Source organism: Grampus griseus (genome assembly GCF_964374135.1).
Source record: "Grampus griseus genome assembly, chromosome: 14".
Classification (NCBI taxonomy): Eukaryota; Metazoa; Chordata; class Mammalia; order Artiodactyla; family Delphinidae; genus Grampus; species Grampus griseus.
This window is the reverse complement of record NC_139008.1, coordinates 17,466,052-17,483,055: the sequence shown is the minus strand read 5'-3', so window position 1 is coordinate 17,483,055 and position 17,004 is coordinate 17,466,052. Positions and strand designations below refer to the sequence as shown.

The 17,004-nt window shown below is 57.6% G+C and overlaps 1 protein-coding gene across 2 annotated transcripts in view; it reads right to left on the bottom strand.

Annotated features, from left to right (window-relative positions):
• Positions 1-3,511: 3,511 nt before the first annotated feature.
• The window catches only part of NSMCE1 (NSE1 homolog, SMC5-SMC6 complex component), a 33,043-nt gene continuing 19,550 nt past the window's right edge, over positions 3,512-17,004 (bottom strand). For both annotated transcript variants that reach the window (XM_082670796.1, XM_082670797.1), the window contains exons 3-8: positions 12,052-12,173; positions 11,205-11,282; positions 9,849-9,995; positions 5,157-5,273; positions 4,208-4,328; positions 3,512-3,729 (exon numbers count right to left, since the gene is read on the bottom strand). In XM_082670796.1, coding sequence (XP_082526922.1) covers positions 3,650-3,729; positions 4,208-4,328; positions 5,157-5,273; positions 9,849-9,995; positions 11,205-11,282; positions 12,052-12,173 — 665 coding nt within the window. In that variant the 3' untranslated portion in view covers positions 3,512-3,649. The remainder of the gene's footprint in view (positions 3,730-4,207; positions 4,329-5,156; positions 5,274-9,848; positions 9,996-11,204; positions 11,283-12,051; positions 12,174-17,004) is intronic.

The window sequence follows — 17,004 nt, the reverse complement described above, 5'->3', positions numbered from 1 at the left end:
TGGGACCTTCGCCTATTCTGGGGCAATGCCGTGGGGCAGGGAGTGGCTGCTCTGATTGGCGGGGCCTGGCTCACAGGCCCCCCCTGAGTTACTGTGAGAAGGGGGGTGGGAAGCATTGATGGGCAGCTAAAACTAGCTACTAATGTCCTCTGTAACCAGGCCAAGGAATTTGAACCTTATCATGTAGGTCTTGGGGCTTCAGCGTTTTGAGCAGAGAGATCATCATGTTTGATTCTCGGTAAGGAAGAGGAGGGGCTGATGGGCAAAGCTGCAGGGAGGCCGTGGGTCTGATGCCGTGGGTGAGCCCGGGCGAATACGAGAGCTGTTTAGAAAGGAATTGAGGGCTCTGTGAGCAGTTGCTTGTGAGGTCGTTTATTCCCCTACCCAGCGTTATTGATAGTTATTTACCTCATTTTTCATATGAAGAATTTATAGCAAATATCAACGCCGCTGAAGGCAGTCAGGCATAAAATAGGGATGCCACCATGCCCACAGGCTCACCATCAGTGAGGAGACGGGCTGCAGACGAGCCATAACTCCAGGGCTGCCTGCATAACCCCCACTCCTTCCTTGGCTCCAGCTCCCACGGTGGCCCAGCCTTTAGGACCCCATCCATCCCAGCTGGCAGGTCCCACTCCTGACAAAAAGCGGTTCTCCTGTAACGTCATGGTTCTGAAGTTAGGGACTAGAGGAAGCGTTCATTAAAACATATTGAGGCCTGGCCGCCTCGAGCAAGTGTCCCTTGTCAGATGGGAAGATGAAATCTTCATCTGCTCTCCGGGCAAGGCTCCCGTCTTGCTAGTATCCCCACTGGAGGGCTGGCTTCAGCTCTGAGGGGTGTGGACTGAAGGCGGCTTAGAAGAAAGGTGCCAACCAGCTGCTCGCAGGGCCAAGGGGAGGTACGGGCACCCACCCACTGGAGCTGCAGAGAGGCCTGCTCAACACCGGAGTCCTGTGCCAGGCAGGGCGCGGCATCGAGCAGGATGGGGGCCTGCCCTCCTTGTGTTTCATGCTCTTGGGGGGGTCCGGAGAGGAGACGGACAATAAAATAAGTAGTGCGGATAGTGATAAGTGCCATGAAGGCAAGAGAACAGGGTGACGGTGGAATGTGGCAACAGGGGAGGGATTGGGGACGTGACTTTCATAGCTGACATCTGAGTAGAACCTTGAAGGACCTGGAGTCCAGAACTAACACTGAGATTTGAGGACGGTGCTCCCAGCAGCAGGTGCAGCAGCCCCGAGGCAGGAAAGCCTTGGCCTTGGGAGAGAGGAAGGGGCTGGTGCAGCACGAGCAGAGGGCGCTGAGGGAATGGGGAGGGCAGGGCCTGGACTGTGGCAGCGGGGGGAGGGATGAAGGTGCTAAGCAAGGAGAGACGAGGGCTGATCACATTGCCGTATGAGAAGAGCCCAAAGGGGGAGACTGGAGGCCGGAAGAGCGGTCAGTGTCCCCGGTCCAGTAATCCCTGGAGTGACACGCTTGGGGCACCAGTGGGAGGGCAGAGCGGTGGGAGACAGGCTGTGCCTGGGGGCGGCAGGGCCGGATCACCAAGGCCTTGAGTGCCAGGCAAGTGCTCTGGAACTTGGGGTTAGGGCTTTGGTTGGGCCGTGCCAAGGGGTCCTCAGGAAGTTCATGCTGGCGTCACCGCAGGGGAGACTGGCAGCAGGAGGGCAGTGTCCCAGCGGCAGGTGCTCAGAGCTTCCTTGACACCTGCGTGGTGTGACCCTGCCTGGCCTTGACCGCCCAGCCACCTGCCCGGACAGGCAGGAGGGCCACGGCGTGCTGCTCTGCTTTGGGGCCCTGGCCTCCATTCCCCCTTGTCCGGAACAGCATTGTGGAGGATGCCCTTCCTCCCAGGAATGCAGCCTTGGAGGGTGTGTCAACCCGGAGCCCTTCCTGCACCTGCATCTTGAGGGCGCATTGGGAGGACGAACAGAACAGCTGGAGCTGCTGTGCAGTGGCTGCAGTCCCCACCGTGACCGGGGAGTGGGTCTTCCCCGCCGGAATCCCCGAGCCCAGGGTCCATGTTTTCTCAGACCCTCCCAAGAAACCCCCTTTCTGGGTAAGCTGGCTGGGACTGGTTTCGGTGGCACAGCTGCGCCCACCCGCCCGCCCGCCAGTCGGGGCTCCCGCAGGGCTTCACCCAGGCTTGTGTTTGCCTTCAGAAGGCTGGCCCAGGGGCCGGGCCGGCGCACAGCTGAGCGCCTCTCGCTGCCTGGGGGTGGGCCTCAGGGCCCAGGCCGGACCCGGGTCCCGCCCCACAGCGGGTTGATGCAGGTGAATCGGGCAGAGGGTCCTTGCCGCACGGGTGGAGGACACCCCACCCTTTGGGCGCCCACATTCATTCCCTCTCTCCCAGGTAACAGCGTCTTCAATTTGCTTAGAGAACCTCCTCACTCAGCCACGTGGCTCGGGAGGGGCTGCCCTACTCACGGCTCAGAGGTGGCCCAGGCCGAGAGTGCCCATTGGACTATCCCACCCTCCCCCACAGGTATCCCGATTGGATGTTTGCTGGGATGGGGGCGCCACTAAATGAGGCCCGCCCTCTTCCTCCTGACGGCGGGGCCTGGGTGAGTGAGGCCTGCAAGTATGGAAGCCATTTTGCTACCCTGAAGAAAGAGGCTGGATTTGCTGGAAGACCGTGTTTTAGGTGCCAGCGTGAGGCCAACACTCATGATAACAGGGCAGAGAGAGAAACAGGATGCCTGGTGACATCACTGGAACCACTAAGTCAAGCCTCTCCTGAAGGACCTCCTCTGGCCAAGTCCTTCCTTGTTTAAGCCACTCTGAGTTGGGTTTGCTGTCATGACTGAAGGGGTCCTGATTGATTCTGGGATGGAAGGGAGGCGAGACAGGGAGTCAAAATAGTGCGGCAAGTGTGATGGTCAGAGACACGCGGGGAGGTGGGGAACTGAAGTGGAGGTGGTGACAGCCTAACCAAGATCTAAAGGGTGGACAGGTGTTGCCCGCAAGGGCGGGACACACGAGGGGAGGGCAGGCAGGCTGGGGAGACGTGTGTGCAGAGGCCTGGTGGTGAGGAACACGATGGTTCGTTCAGGGACAGAAAGAAATGCCATGCCCTAGGAAGGTAGGAGGGGAGAGGGGCTGCGGTACATGGGGCCCCATCGCGTGGCCCGGGCCCGCGGGCAAGGGCAGTCAGCAGGGGCGTGCCAGGCCGCCTGGCATGGTGGGAAGGTGACTCCGTGGGAGAAGCCTGGAGCCGGTGGGTGACGCCGTTCAGGCCGGTGCGTCTTGGGCCAAGGAGGGTGCAGCCCGGGGGGCGTCGGGGGGCCAAAGCCAAGGCCCCCACAAGCCCAAGTCGGGCCGGCCAGTGTGGGTGGGATGGGTGACCACAGCTGGGGACCAAAGGCAAAGCCGCCCTGAGCAAGTGGCCTCGGACGGTGCTGGGCAGGAGGAGCTCTGCCAGCCTCACTCCGGAGCCCAAGCCGGGGGGCTCCCAACTCTCAGTGAGCTCCAGGAAAGAGGGGCACCCAACCACAGATGAGGCCGAGGTGGCTGCTTAGTAAGTTTATTCCAAACCTGTTAACAAGTGAACGTAAAAGATAAAGGAGGTGAATCACGGGAAACACGAAACTGATGCCTCTCTTCCAAACGGGGCGTGCCGGTCACTCCCCTGAAGGCGGTGGCCGGCTAGTGCTGCCTGGATCGCAAGGACCTTTTGTTCGATTTGGAGATGCTGGCCTCCCTCTCCTTCTCGGGGTCAAAGACTTCTGTATGCAGAAAAGCCAGAAAATACTGTGAACGGTGTGGCCGGCTGCCATCCACAGCCACGGCTGTGTGCCAAGGACTCTGTCCTATGGGACATTCTACTCTCCAGGAAGGCAGAATTAGTCCCAGTTGACAGATAAACAGAGGGAGCTGGTGACACCGCTTATACCTCCCCTCCCGAGACAGCTGCCGGGGAGAGAGCCTCGTCTACACCAGACCCTCACATGCCTCAGGATGTCTACCAGGGTCTAGGGAGCCCTGTGGAACAGGGCAAGCAAAAGCTGGCCTCAGCTTACAGCAGAAGCTGCTTCAGCGTGTGCAGCTCGGGTCCTGCGCACACGTGGCAGCTCTGTTGGCGCACCCTGCCTCCCTGCCCCCCGTGGCCCCTCAGGGCCACGCACCACAACTCGGGCACGCTCGCAGCCCTGCCAGCCCAGCCGCCCAGAGGCCAGGAGGAGACAGCGGCTTAGGGACACGAACCTGGTATCTCGTGGGGCCAGTAGTCGTTACAATGGGGGCAGCGCGGCTCCGAATGGGACTGGAAGTACTTGGCCACACAAGGCAAGTGCATCCTGATTCCACAGGTCTCGCAGCTTTGACCCTGAAATGAGAAAGGTGATGGCCGTGGAGCCCGCCGTGTTCATAAACCTTCAGGAAACTGCAAGGAAAACGTCCTGCAGGCTCAGTATTTTTGTCTTCTAGGCCCCAGATTAATAATAAGAACAACCCGTTAAGTCTAACTTAGTGCAGTGAGTTTTAGTAAAGAATCTGACGAATGAGCACACGGGAAGGAAGCTCAAGGCTCCAAAGGCCGGAGCGCGGCAGCGAGGGCGGCAGGCCAGGCCCTTGGAGCAGCAAGGCTAGTCCCAGGCTCCCAGCACGTGTGGGTCCTGCAGTGGGCGTGAGGACGGCCGCTTTGCAGAAGGCACTTTAGCAACGTGGAGCAAAGCTTTCAACAGTCGTGTGTGCACTCTGTTCCAGAAACTCCACTCCTAGTAATTCAACCCAAGAAAACAACCAGGTGCCCAAGGATGGACGTGCAAAGAGGCCTATCCCGGTGTAGGTGACGATCACAAAAAGATAAAAAGGAAACAAACATCCAGCACCGGTCCAGCTGCTCTGCTCTGCAGCCCTACAAAGTACACAGGGGAAAACAGATGACAGGGAAACCATGGTTGAGACAGAAAGGTGTTCACCACACAGCTGTTGAGATAATACGGACCACACAGAAGACCTCTGAGAGCCTTATCTGGAAAAAAGTAGAAAGAGCCCTGGGACGAGAACAGAGGGACCAGGGAGGAGAGGCGGGCCTTCGTGTGCTCATCCTCAGACACTTCTGCGGAGACGCCCATCTTCTGCTCACGCTGGAGGAAGGCCTGGGGCCCAGAGAGAGAGTTCTAGAAAGTACCCGTCCCCGGCCCTGCGGTACCTGGATGAGGAGGCTGTGACAGATGGTGCAGACCTTCACGGCGTCGGGGTACGTCTCCCGGATGTACTGCTCCATCTCCAGGATGGCCCGGCCGTGCAGGGTGAACTCCCCTTCCTTCTGCAGGGACACAACAGGAAGACGCATCTTTTATGAAACTGGCACACCTGGCCCTCTTCCCACCCTGTATCTCTGCTCCCATGGCCCGAGGCCCAGAAACGGGGAGAGGTTCACATGCCCCTCGCCGCACACGCTTTCACCAACCCCAGTCAACAGGCATCCACGCCGGCCTCTTGCAGAACCTCTAGTGGGGAAAACTTAGGTAAGACCTAAAAGGAAACCGAGGCAAGGACCCCCGCCCCCGCATCTTCTTGGCGCCTTCCTTGTGCCTTCACAGACGGGAATCACGGATCTTGCACGGCAGCCCCACGTGTGAGGCCTGCCCAGCCCCCCAGATGAGGACAGAGGCCGGGAAAGGGAGGCAGTGATCCCACAGCATGAACTCCACCCCCTACCCAAGCGCCCACTTCTTCCTCTCCTCCCCAGAGCCCCCCAGCCCCACCCCCAGGGAGCAGCACAGCAGGTGCCCCCAGCCCTGCTGCCTGGAGCCTCCGAGGGGACCATCCGTGATCACTTCCAGCCGCGCCACTTTACGGGCAACGCTGGAGACGGTCCAGGGAGGCCCCCGGCGTGGCTGGGTGGCATGGCTGGTGGGGCCTCCCGGTTCCCCCAACCAGACACGGTGGAAAGCCAGGACGTACAGAAAACCTGGCTGCGGTAACTACCCTACGGCCAGCTCACAGGGCAGAGGCAGGGGTCACAGAGGCCCACGGACGTTTATTCATGAAAGCCGACTAGTGAAGCAGGAGATGAACCTCTTAACCGTGTTCGTTCCCCTCCGCTGTCCGCGCTGGGGGAGGAGGAGCTGCCGGTAGGGCTCCTGGGCAAAGGGCGCTGGAGGGCCAGTGGGGCCGGTGGGCAGGCCGACGTTGCAGGCTTCAGGAGAAGCCACTACCGGAACCTGCGGCTGCTGGGTCAGCCCAGCACTCCTTCGTGTCTCCGCTCTTCTCCACCTGACGCCTGCAACGAGCGGGGCCCACTTCACACCCCCTCCCCACCGTAAGCCAGCCAGGAAGTGCATTCACTCTGGGCCTCCAGTGGCAGGTGGGCCACCACCCAGAGGGAGACACGGCAAATGGGCGCAGTCAGAGAGCAGGAGCACTGACCGTGGAAAGCAGGGCGGGCAGGCAGGACGCAGCCCGGGGACTCAAACAAGTGGACGGGGGCCCGGCACGAGGCGCTGGTGTCCCGTGCCGCAGGCTGTCGGGCCAGCCAGGAAGTGGACAGGAGCTCCGTGCCCCTCAGGTGCTGGGCACGGGAGGGCGGGCCTCCCAGGCTGCCCTGGGTCCTGTGGCTGCTACCTTCTCAAAAGCTCCCCAGTCCGTAACAATGCTCCATGTCCACGGCCACCCTCCCCCTCCTAACCGCCCTCTGGGCCCACCCTTGCCCCTCTGCAACCCTGTCCAGCGACCTGAGCTCTGCGAGGCCCAGCCCTGTGATGCTCCGCCGTTCTTAGGCTGAAGAACCAAACCCCTTACTGCCCACCTCCAGGCGCACCTTGTCCCCTCTTCCAGAGCGCCCAGCCGCAGCTCCTTGCGCCCACCATGCCCACTCGGGCACAGGCTGCTCCTTCTGCCCTGGACCATGGTCCCCACCCCCAGTCCAGGTGCCTTCTATCCAGCCTTCAGCTGAGTGTCACTTCCTCTGCAGAGGGAAGGTTCCTCTGTTAGCGCTGTCATAAAACCCTGTTTCCTCTCTATCTGTAAAACTACTTCAGCGAGATGCGGGGCTGACCTCCGGCTCCCTCCCCAGACCGTGGGCCGGCCCAGTTTTGCTCACTCTGTGTCCCCAGCACGTGATGCGAGGCCCAGCGCTCGACAGTGCTGTGATAAACGTCTAAGGGAAGAGTTGCATCGACCCTTGCATCGATCCCAATGCAAGCCCGAGGCTGGGGTGAGCAAGTTCAAGTTCAGAGTCAGGCTCGAGCTGCAGTTACTAAACGTCTTCTAGCTGCCTGAGACTGCCCGGTGCTTACTGTTCATGACCCCACTCATCCTCAGGGCCCCGTCACCGGGACAGGCGGCCTGCCCTGGATTTCCAAGGAAGACCCAAACCCAGGTTATCTCCCAGGCCTCACAGCCATCCTTTGAGCTGGGATCCTGCAGTGGGGACTGGTCCCTAGGGTGTGCAGAGATGCAGCTGCCAGCAGACACCCAAGCTCCAAGGATCAGTGCTTTCTCTGAGGCCTCCTCCATATCTTGGGGCTCGCCTGCTGACCCTGACCACCCCCTACTCCGCGGCCCCCTGAGGGGCTGCACAGGTGCCTCAGCACCTCCGTACCCTGTGCAAGGCCAGGGCGGACGGAGCCTTGCGCAGGGTACCGGGCGCAGGGTACCGGGCAGGGCTCTCCAGGTACTTTCGTAACAAAGTGCCGCCAGGTGACATTCCCCCACAGCGTGGCTTCTGAGGCAAGTCCCGTTTCTGAGAGGCTGAGGATAAGACTCAGACATGGTCCCTCCGGTCAAGGTGCTGCCCCAGGAAGACTGGTCGGGGAACTGGCCAGCACTCACCTCGCAGCCCCTCAGCTGTTCCTCGAAAAGTGCCACAGAACTCACCACCACACCCATGCCGACCACTTCAGAAAGCACTCCGCCCTCGCTACACAAACACCTGCGTGCCACCACCGTGCTCATCCTTCAGACGGGAAACAGGCTCAGAGGCGAGAGGCCACTGCCAGAGGTACTGGCAAGGCCAGAGGAGGACCCTGGGGTGTCTCACCACCATGCCCTCCCCCTCCTCCCGGGTCTGTTCCTTTGTCCACACGAGGCCGGAGGGGTCAGTCAGCACAGGGGGGTCCCCGGAGGCCGTCGGGGCTGCGGAGGCCAGCGCTCAGGGAACCCCCAGCCCTGTAAGGACGCACCAGCACCTCCACTTCACTGAGGAAGAAGCAGAGAGCACAGGAGGCAGGGCCCAAGGCAAGTCCAGCGGACCCCAGAGGCGTCCTTTCCTTCTGTCGTCCCTGCTCTGGGCAGCAAAGCATCAGTGCCGGTAAAGTCGGGCGCACAGCCCTGCACCGTGGTGGGACAGCACCTACATGTGCGAGACACACATGACCACCCTGCGGCCCAGAGCCGGGCACAGAGGCTGCGCCTGGGCAGCAGAGGGCGAGCTTCGGGGGATACGACGGGTGTTCGTACCCACACGGTCCCGTATGAATACTGCTATTTCCTAATCTACGACGATTTCTTGTATTATTTGGGGTAAGTTTTAGAGAAATGCTGTTCCCCTGGAACTCCATCTACCCACCCGGTCGCCGTTCAGGAAGTAGCACCTCCAGGAGTGATGAAGTACAACGATGAGGTCACAGTCCCCAGCCTTAGAAAGCCTGGCCCGAGGACACAGCATGGTCAGTTATGACCCGCGCTGCCCGAGAACATTCCGTATCACCACATCCACCCCAGAGAGGAAGAACTGTGACAAAGCAGTTGATGGGGACCTGCAGTCACCCAAGCTGGGGCCTGGACGTGGCTCTGCCACTTGCCGGGTGTGGGACTTCACCCTGATCACAGAGCTGCAGTGGGTTTAGCTACAAAACAGAGCTAAGGGGCTCCCCGCCCTCACAGGGCGGCTGCGAGGACCCAAGCACGTGCTGCGCAGACACGCCCAGAGATGCTGGCAGCTCCCCCTCGCCCCGCCCTCGCGGCTGTGGCCTCTTCAGACATTTCCTCCCATCAGGCAAGTACCTCAGGCACTGAACGTTTCTGGTCAGGCTACCAGGGCCCGCCCACCCTCTGAGATCAGTAACTCAGAACACTGTCGCCAGGACTCCAGAGGTGAGCTCCACCCCAAAAGGAAGTGAAGCATCGTGTCACCACAGCAGCGGCCTCCCACCAAATGAGGAAGTTGAGGGACTGTCTTGGCACGTCCTGCCCAGACACAGGCCCCCGAGGGGCAGGACTGTGGTGCACGAGGCAGCGCTGAGCCTGTCTGACTCGCGTTTCTTGGAAATGGTGGTGCGTTTGTGGAAAAAGAACTGAAACATCTGACTGCTCCAGCCAACAGAATTAGACACGGGGCATCGAGAAACTTGAACCTCTCAGATTCCTACAGCTCCTCTCCAAACGCTTATCTACACGTCCCCTTTGCTGTTTAAGGGCCACCATCTAACTGAAAGAACCCCACAGCGCTGGCCCTGGGTAACATGACGCTGGCAACGATAACCAGGACGGGGACGGCGATTCCCGGGAGGGCCCAACACTGGCACCCAACACGGCGGCTCGCCCCGCCCCCAGGGGCGCACGCCACCCCCACAGGAACACGGGGGCACCCGCGCCAGGGTTCAGGCCCAGGGCTGACGCCAGCGCCGTGCTCCTGCGCGCCACACTACGTGGCCTGCCTGGGAGCAGAGTCTGGGGCCCACGGCTCTGCCGCTTCCAGCTGGGGCTCCCCCGGGTCACGTGAGTGAACAGGAGGTTCCAGTCCTCCTCGCAGGGTCACTGTGGGCCTCAAAGCAGAGAAGGAACCCAAACGGGCCTGGCTCAACAGACGTCCGTTAGATACAATATGGTTTTGGAGGAAAAACTGTGATTCATTCTAAAAAGTGAGCCAAGCTGGAAAATCCACGGCACGAAGTACCTCAATCAGCCATTTGTTTTGTACGAACTTCTGCAGCACATGCTCGGCTTCCTTCTTCCTCATCTTCTTGCCCTTAAGCTGATCAACCAGGTTCAAAATATTTGTGGAAGATGCAAAGCCAGTTTCTGAGTCAATAATCAGTTCCAACTGGAAGAAACAGATACCACATTCATCTATTAAACTGGCAAAAACAACTTTCAAGCAATAATACCAATTCTGGCAGGGGTGCAGTTATACTATTCCTATCACAGACAGAACTGTAGGACTCTTCAGGAAAATAACTTAATAATATGCATCCAAAGCCATAAACAGTTTTGACCCAAAAGTCTCTCCTGTAACACCATCCCAAATGAATGACCTTAATGCCCCCCCAAATCAAGAAGGGTCACTTCACCTCCCTGAAGATGGAGAAGCTGAGGAATGAATGAATAAGGAAACGGGGCAGCACCCCTCCTACTCAAAGGTGGGCAGGCCATCAGGGCTGGTCTGAGTGGCAGGCTGGAGTCGGGAAGGGCAGGAGAGCAGGGTGGGCTGCGAGAGCACGCTCGGGAGCTGCAGAGGCACTGTGGACCCAGGGCCGCGAGAGGCCGGCCGGCCGGCCAACTGCCCTAACACTTCTGCCCACAGCAGGGCACAGCCACTGGGAAGACAGCTTTCCTGCACACACAGGTGTGTCTGGCATCTTAGAGCCCAGTTCGCAACCCTGGCTGCTGATCGTCCCCAGGGGAGGCTTAGGAAGGAATGATTCTAGGACTCGGTCAGTCCTCAGAGACTTGGACTCGACAGACCTGAGGCCAGAACGTCTGCGTTGTTTTTACCTCCCCAGTTATTACGTTGCATCCAGAGCTGAGAACCACTGTCTTGACCGGGTGCTCAGCCAGGTGCGTGACAAGGTGGCTGAGGGAACAGCTCCAAAGCCAGGCAGGCAGAGCAGCGCTTCACAAATGTGCCTGTGCAAATGGGTCGGGGGCACCTTCTTAGAATGCAGGGTCACATTCAGCAGCCTGGGTGGGGGCTGGGATTCGGCCTTTCTAGCAAAAGCTCCCGGGCGATGCTGCCACAGTACCAGGCAGTGACACCTGCTCACCTGCATCACACACCCAGGAGGCCCACTGTTGCTCAACCAGCTGGGGTCAAACCCGGACCAGCATTTCTTTTCTAGGCAGCCGTGGCAACCTCCCCAGCAATCACCTGGCAGCTGTGAATTCTGGGCGAGGCGCTTGGTGACATCCCCCTGCAAAGGGCTTTCTCGGGCAGCAGTGGTGACCCTCTAAGATTGCAGTTTCCATTTCCAGTGAAAGACAGGTATTCCTATAAGAAGCCCAGCTGCTGGGCAATGGGAGTTACTGTACTTACAGCCTTTCTAAACAGATCCAGCTCATTCTCTGCAAAATCTGAGGCCATTTTAGAAATTGAAGTTGTTGCAAGATTCACCTAAAAAATAAGTCAGCGTGAGGGTCAGGCTGTGCCCTTCACTTGTCAGTTAATTCACTTGTTGGCGCTCTCTCCCTCCCTGCCTCCCTCCCTGCCTTGCCAGTCACGGAGCACCTGTGTCCCGGTACTGTGGGCCACAGGGATAAATTTGTAACCGGTCTTATGTTACAGGCTTAAACCTATAGCTCAGTCAGTATGTCTAATTTTCAGAGATTTTAGAATTTCCAAGATCGTGCGATATCTTCCAAACTCAGATAAATTCAGGAAACTTGTCTGCATGCTAATGGAGCTTCAAATGCAAAAGGCACTGGGAAGTCTGGCAGTAAATAAATCTGATTTACCAATTTGACCCAGCATTTCCATGTTATTTGATTCTATAACCCTTTCTTCCATGGACAACGTTTGGGAAACCCTGGGCTAGAGCCCCTTTCTGTGTGGGCCCGGTGGGTAGGAGCCTGATCTCCCTTGACAGCCTAAGGTGGTTCCCGAGCCAAGGATGGGGGTTTGTATTTCACCTCCTCCCCTAGCTGGGAGGGAAAACCTGAAAACAACAGGAGGCCCCAAATATGTCTCAGTCCTTAGCGGCCATGCACGTTGTTGCTTTTCCCAGCTTCTATGTCTTGTTCTAAATGAAAAGGCATCTTATCCCTTTCTCCCTCCAAGCCCTTGGTGAGGCGGGTGCACCTGCATTCGCCCCAGTAAGGAGGGCACGGGGCTGTCTCCACCGCGGTCCCTCACACATCCACCAGGGGGCTCTGTCTGCACTCACCAGCGCATAAATGGGTCTCCCGTCATCTTCCGTGACGCCTTTCTTTATCTCGATGTACAAAGACTCCAAGACACTGTTAATGTTGTTGATGAAGTCCTCCAACTTCTCTATGGTAGCAGTGCCTGGAAATAAACAGGCAAAAGCAAAAAAGGGGGAGGGTGCTCCATCAAAAAAAGTGCAGCTTGTTTCGACCCCGCTGTCACCCTGAACACGGGACAGCAAAGCCAGAAATGGGTGGAGGCCCTGGTCCTGTTGGGTGAGCGCCAACGCCTGTGGCTTCTTTCTTCCTGGAGCAAAGAGACAGCGCTGTGAAGTACAAACGCCTGGGAAATGGCATCTGAGCCTGCTGAGGTCTTCCTGTCTTGGCTGGCAGCCCTCGGCCTCCTCCCCAGCCCCAGTTCCCTGCCGCCCTGTCACTGTCCCCACTCAGCACCTCAGTGCAGTGGGTATCACAGCCTGACTCCTCCGTAGAGCCTCTGCCCCTGCCTGTCCTCATGCACGCGTCAGGTCCACCTCTATCCTTCCTCCCTTTATTCGACATCCAAACACACATGGAACACTGGCACACCTGTGCTGGCCCGGGGCTGCGACAGTGAAGAATAACGACGACAGGGTAAGAACAGCAGCTCACACGGAGCACCCACCCCGGGGAAGGCCCTGATCTGAGCACTTTTCACGCAGTAATGAACCCATCCTGCCTGCAGAGGGGGGCTCACTCACCCAGCGTTATACCGCCAGGCACAGCGAGCAGCGGGGAGCCCTGACAGCACGGCCACAGCCCCTGACCTGTATGCCAGCCACCTCGTGCTGCCCCTGGTGATGCACAAGGCAGCAGCACCCTCTCCAGGGCCACCAGCCTGTCAGAGGAGGGGGTACGGACAGAGCCCGGGGAGCACCGCAGGGGGCTGGGGTAGATGGACAGCAGACTGGCAGGGGAAAGAAGGACGGCTGGGAAGGCTGCGGCGGCAGCAGCAGGAAGCAGATGGCCCAGGGCCCCACGGGCTAGGGGGCGTGTGCCCTTCCTCCTGTGGGACATGGGAGCCTCTCAGAGCTGGAAGCACAGGAGAGACATGGTCAGCCTTGGGTCCTGGAATCACCCTGTTGTACTGTGAGACTTTTTTAAACCAAACGTATGTATTACTGTTTTCACTTATTAAAATAATTAATTTCAAAAGATTTGTGCCTTAGAAAAATCACTGTAAGAAAAAAATAGCGGGAAAACAGACAATATATAACATTATGTTAAAAACAATAATAAAACCAACAAAACAATATGCAGGAAAAAGGCCAGGAAGGTTACCCACAAAACTGATGAACAAGGCCATTGCTAGGAAGGGAACAAAAATGAGGAGGTCATCCCAGGGCACTTGAACTTTATCTGTTTGGCTTCTTAGAAAGGTACTTGTAAGCTCCTTGTATAGCTAAATATTATGAAAGTTTAAAAAACTAAACGATCACACTGGTGGCAATGGCGGTTGCAGCCACGTAAAGTCGGCAGCTGTGACACAGGCACGGCGTCTGCTGAGGAGGCCCAGAAAAGCTAATGACAAAGACCAGGACAGAAATACTAATACGTGAATCACAGGCAGGATCTAATCTTCCTTTACAACTAAAGTTGCTTAAGTTAAAGAAAAGAAAAAAAAGCAATTTAGGGAATTCCCTGGCACTCCAGTGGTCAGGACTCTGAGCTTTCACTGCCGTGGCCCGGGTTCAGTCCCTGGTCAGGGAATTAAGATCCCTCAAGCTACGTGGCGTGACCAAAAAAACAAAAAACGATGAGGAAGAAAGCAATTTAAAGAAAAAATTTGTATTAATAAACAGGTGGTACTCGGACGTGGCAAAAATCCTAACGGTAGCGTGATGATGAAATCTGGCCACAGCTGCTGAAACACCATGATCAGAGGAGTGAAACACGGTCACATTTCCTGCCTCCGTGCCCTGCTCATGCGCCCTCCTCCTCACTCCCATTGACCAGTTACGAAAGCCAACTTGCAGGGCACTTTTTTCCACGAGCTGTTCTCTGCTGCCCCGGCACGAAGTGCTCCTGTGCTTTCCTCCGCTCCCACACCATGCAAAGCATCTCGCCCCGGTGTGTGGGGCCAGCTACCACGGACGAGCCACGCGCCCGGCTTGCTGGAGACCCTTCGGCCCCCGGCAAGCACCCGACTCGAGCCTGGGAAACTCAGGCGCGGGGCCCCCAGGCACGAGGAACCATCTCCTGCCCACCAACAGGGCCTCTGCTTCGGGAGCCAGCCCGTCCGTCCCAGGTGACGCAGTGGCAAGTCTCACATCCCCCTGAAAGCAACAATTCACATTTTCCACTGAAAAGGCCTCTCCTGGGTGTCGTTCAGAAGAACGTACTCTGTGGGCAGATCAAAAGCATTCTGCTACCTCGGACTTTCCTCGTCAGCACGGAGATGAGCTAATAGCCGCCCTGAGCTTTCCCCTCTCCTACCACCTCCAGTTTGCTGTCCAGCCTCACTTTTCAGAAACATGAATGTTCTCAATTTAAGAAAAAAAAGCCCTTCCTACCACTGACCTTGCAGCAGCCGGCCGCCTACTCAGGGGCTCCCGTGGGCTCCAGCGCACAGCGGCCCTCTCGGGGGCTCAGCCACAGCCCTCTGCTGGGCGGACCTGCCTGTGCTGCCCACAGATGCCCTGCGCTGCACCATTACCTGGGAATAAGCTGCTCTCCTGTTCAGCCACACCCCCGCCCTAACTGGACTTCTTGGGGCCACAGAGGCAGCAGCACGGCCGGCCCAGTTCCGCCCCGCCCCTCTGTGGGCCCCCAGGCCAGCCTCTCCGTTTCTCTCATCCCTGAAGGCCACCCGCCACCTCACATCCAACCTCACACATCGAGAACACTTCCCCGCAACCCTCTCTCCACCACGCCTGCTCCAACCGGCCAGGCTTCTGACCGTCTGGCGTCCCAGACACGTCCCTTCCTGTGCAGGCCTGCCCTGACCACAAAGGATCAGGGTTCCGCGCTCTGTCTCTGTCCTCCCACGGTCCTCAAGCACTTCCTTCCCCATCACACTTTGTTCCAGTTACCAATTCTGGCTGCCCCACTCCCTAAATAGACTCTACCAAAGAGTCTTTCTTTACCCCATCTGTGTGATTCTGGTGGGAAAACAAATCCCATAGGCAGAAAACCAGAGTGCAGGAACCTGCAGGGGCCAGGTCCCAGGTCAGCCAACAGTGGGCCAGAACCCGTGCTCAGCCTGTCAGACACCCTCTCAGTCTGAGCAAGGGACAAAGGGATGGCGGAAGGTGGTTCTAGCCCAGTCGCTGCAGGGGGAGGGTGGCTTTGGCCGTGAGGTGCTGCTGTGCTTTCCTGTGCCTGGTGCCCTGGGGCTTCGGCCCATTCCCCAGTCTGGCCACCAGCCAACGGTCAGTCCCGTGTGTTCCTTTCCCAACAGCCTCCCAACACGTTCCTTTTCAGGTTGGCCAGAATTGGGAACTCTTGCTTGCTACCAAGATCCCTGACGTGCCCGTTAAGTGTCAAGGTAACACCAGATCAGTGCTTCCCAAAATCAAGTCTTCAAACCAGCTAATTTTCACTGCTCTGCCCCCTCTCCCTCCCCTCTTCCTGGAGCCCATGATGGAAAAGCTACAGTTGGCAAATCTGTAGGAACAAAGTGGGCCTAAAGCAGTGTCCGAGGATCCATTTGGCCCCAATATCCTATGAGTCCACGGCCATGATGCCGTGCGTGAGATAAAGACCACATCACATGATTCTGAGACAACTATTTCCAGTCTTGGTTCTACCACTTCAAGGGACTTCAGAGAACTAACGAGTAACCTACTCCTCCCTTCAGATCCCGAACCAATTGAGAAAAAAAGATAGGCTTCAGGTAAGTATCAAAATACCAAGTTTTTACAGGTAGAACTGGATCAGAGGCTGGGTCCCTCCACACCAATGACCAGCAGTCAGCAACATGGGATGACCAGCTATAAGAGGTAAAGAACAAGGCCCTGGACCTACCACGGCTGCCTCTTCTCAGAGAGCAAAGAGACACCCTAACCAGGACGATTAGCACCATGGCTGAAGCAAGCAAGGGTCTGTAGATCTTTGGTGCCACCTGTGTTCTCTCTCCATGTAAGCAGGGTGTACCTGTGCCTTTCTTATGGGGTGTGGTGAGGTTGCTACTGTTGGGCTGAGCACAACAGGCCTGTAAATGTGGGGCTGTCATCACCTTAGGATGTGCTGGGCACTGCTCATTAGCTTGGCTCATTGCATCACTGCAAGAACACTAACTCCATAAGGTGAGCTGTTATTATCACCTTTACATACCAGAGGTTAAACAACTCGCCCAGCGTTGGAAATGGAGCCCAGGCCAAGTTCCTGGGCAAGAAGCCACACAGCCTCTGTGGAGCAGAGCCAAGTGTCCTCTGGGAACATTCCCTACCCCAGACCCCACTACATTCCTCCAGAACTTGGCACTGTGCCTTCAGGGTCACAAAGAGGGACTCGGCCAATACAGAAAGACAGAAAGTATCTGAGCAGTGCCTGGGAAAGACGCCACAGGGCTGTGCCCCAAGGCCACGTACAGGGGCTGTGCCTGGCCAACATCCATCATTCCTCCAGCCCTGACTACTCAGCCAGGTCACGGGGGTCACATGAGCTGCTGCGGGAGGAGCTAAACTAAAGGCCAAGGACTCAGGAGAGGACAGAACAGCTCCTTCTTCGGCAGGAAATGCCCTTCTTCTGTTGGGGCAATTAAAAAATGGGACTCAGGGCAGTGGACTGGCTGGGGTAGCACTGAGCAAACGGGACACTTCTCTGAGGAGTGAGAGCTGGTTCAATTCATTTTGAGAGGTCGTTTTTTTCTGGCCACCACTGTTACCTCCTCTTCTTTTAAAATAAATTTTAATTTAACCAACAAACCTCTTCTTGTTAATCAGAGTCTCTGCTTCCCGGAAGCCTACTGGAACCCAGGGTTCACTGCATAC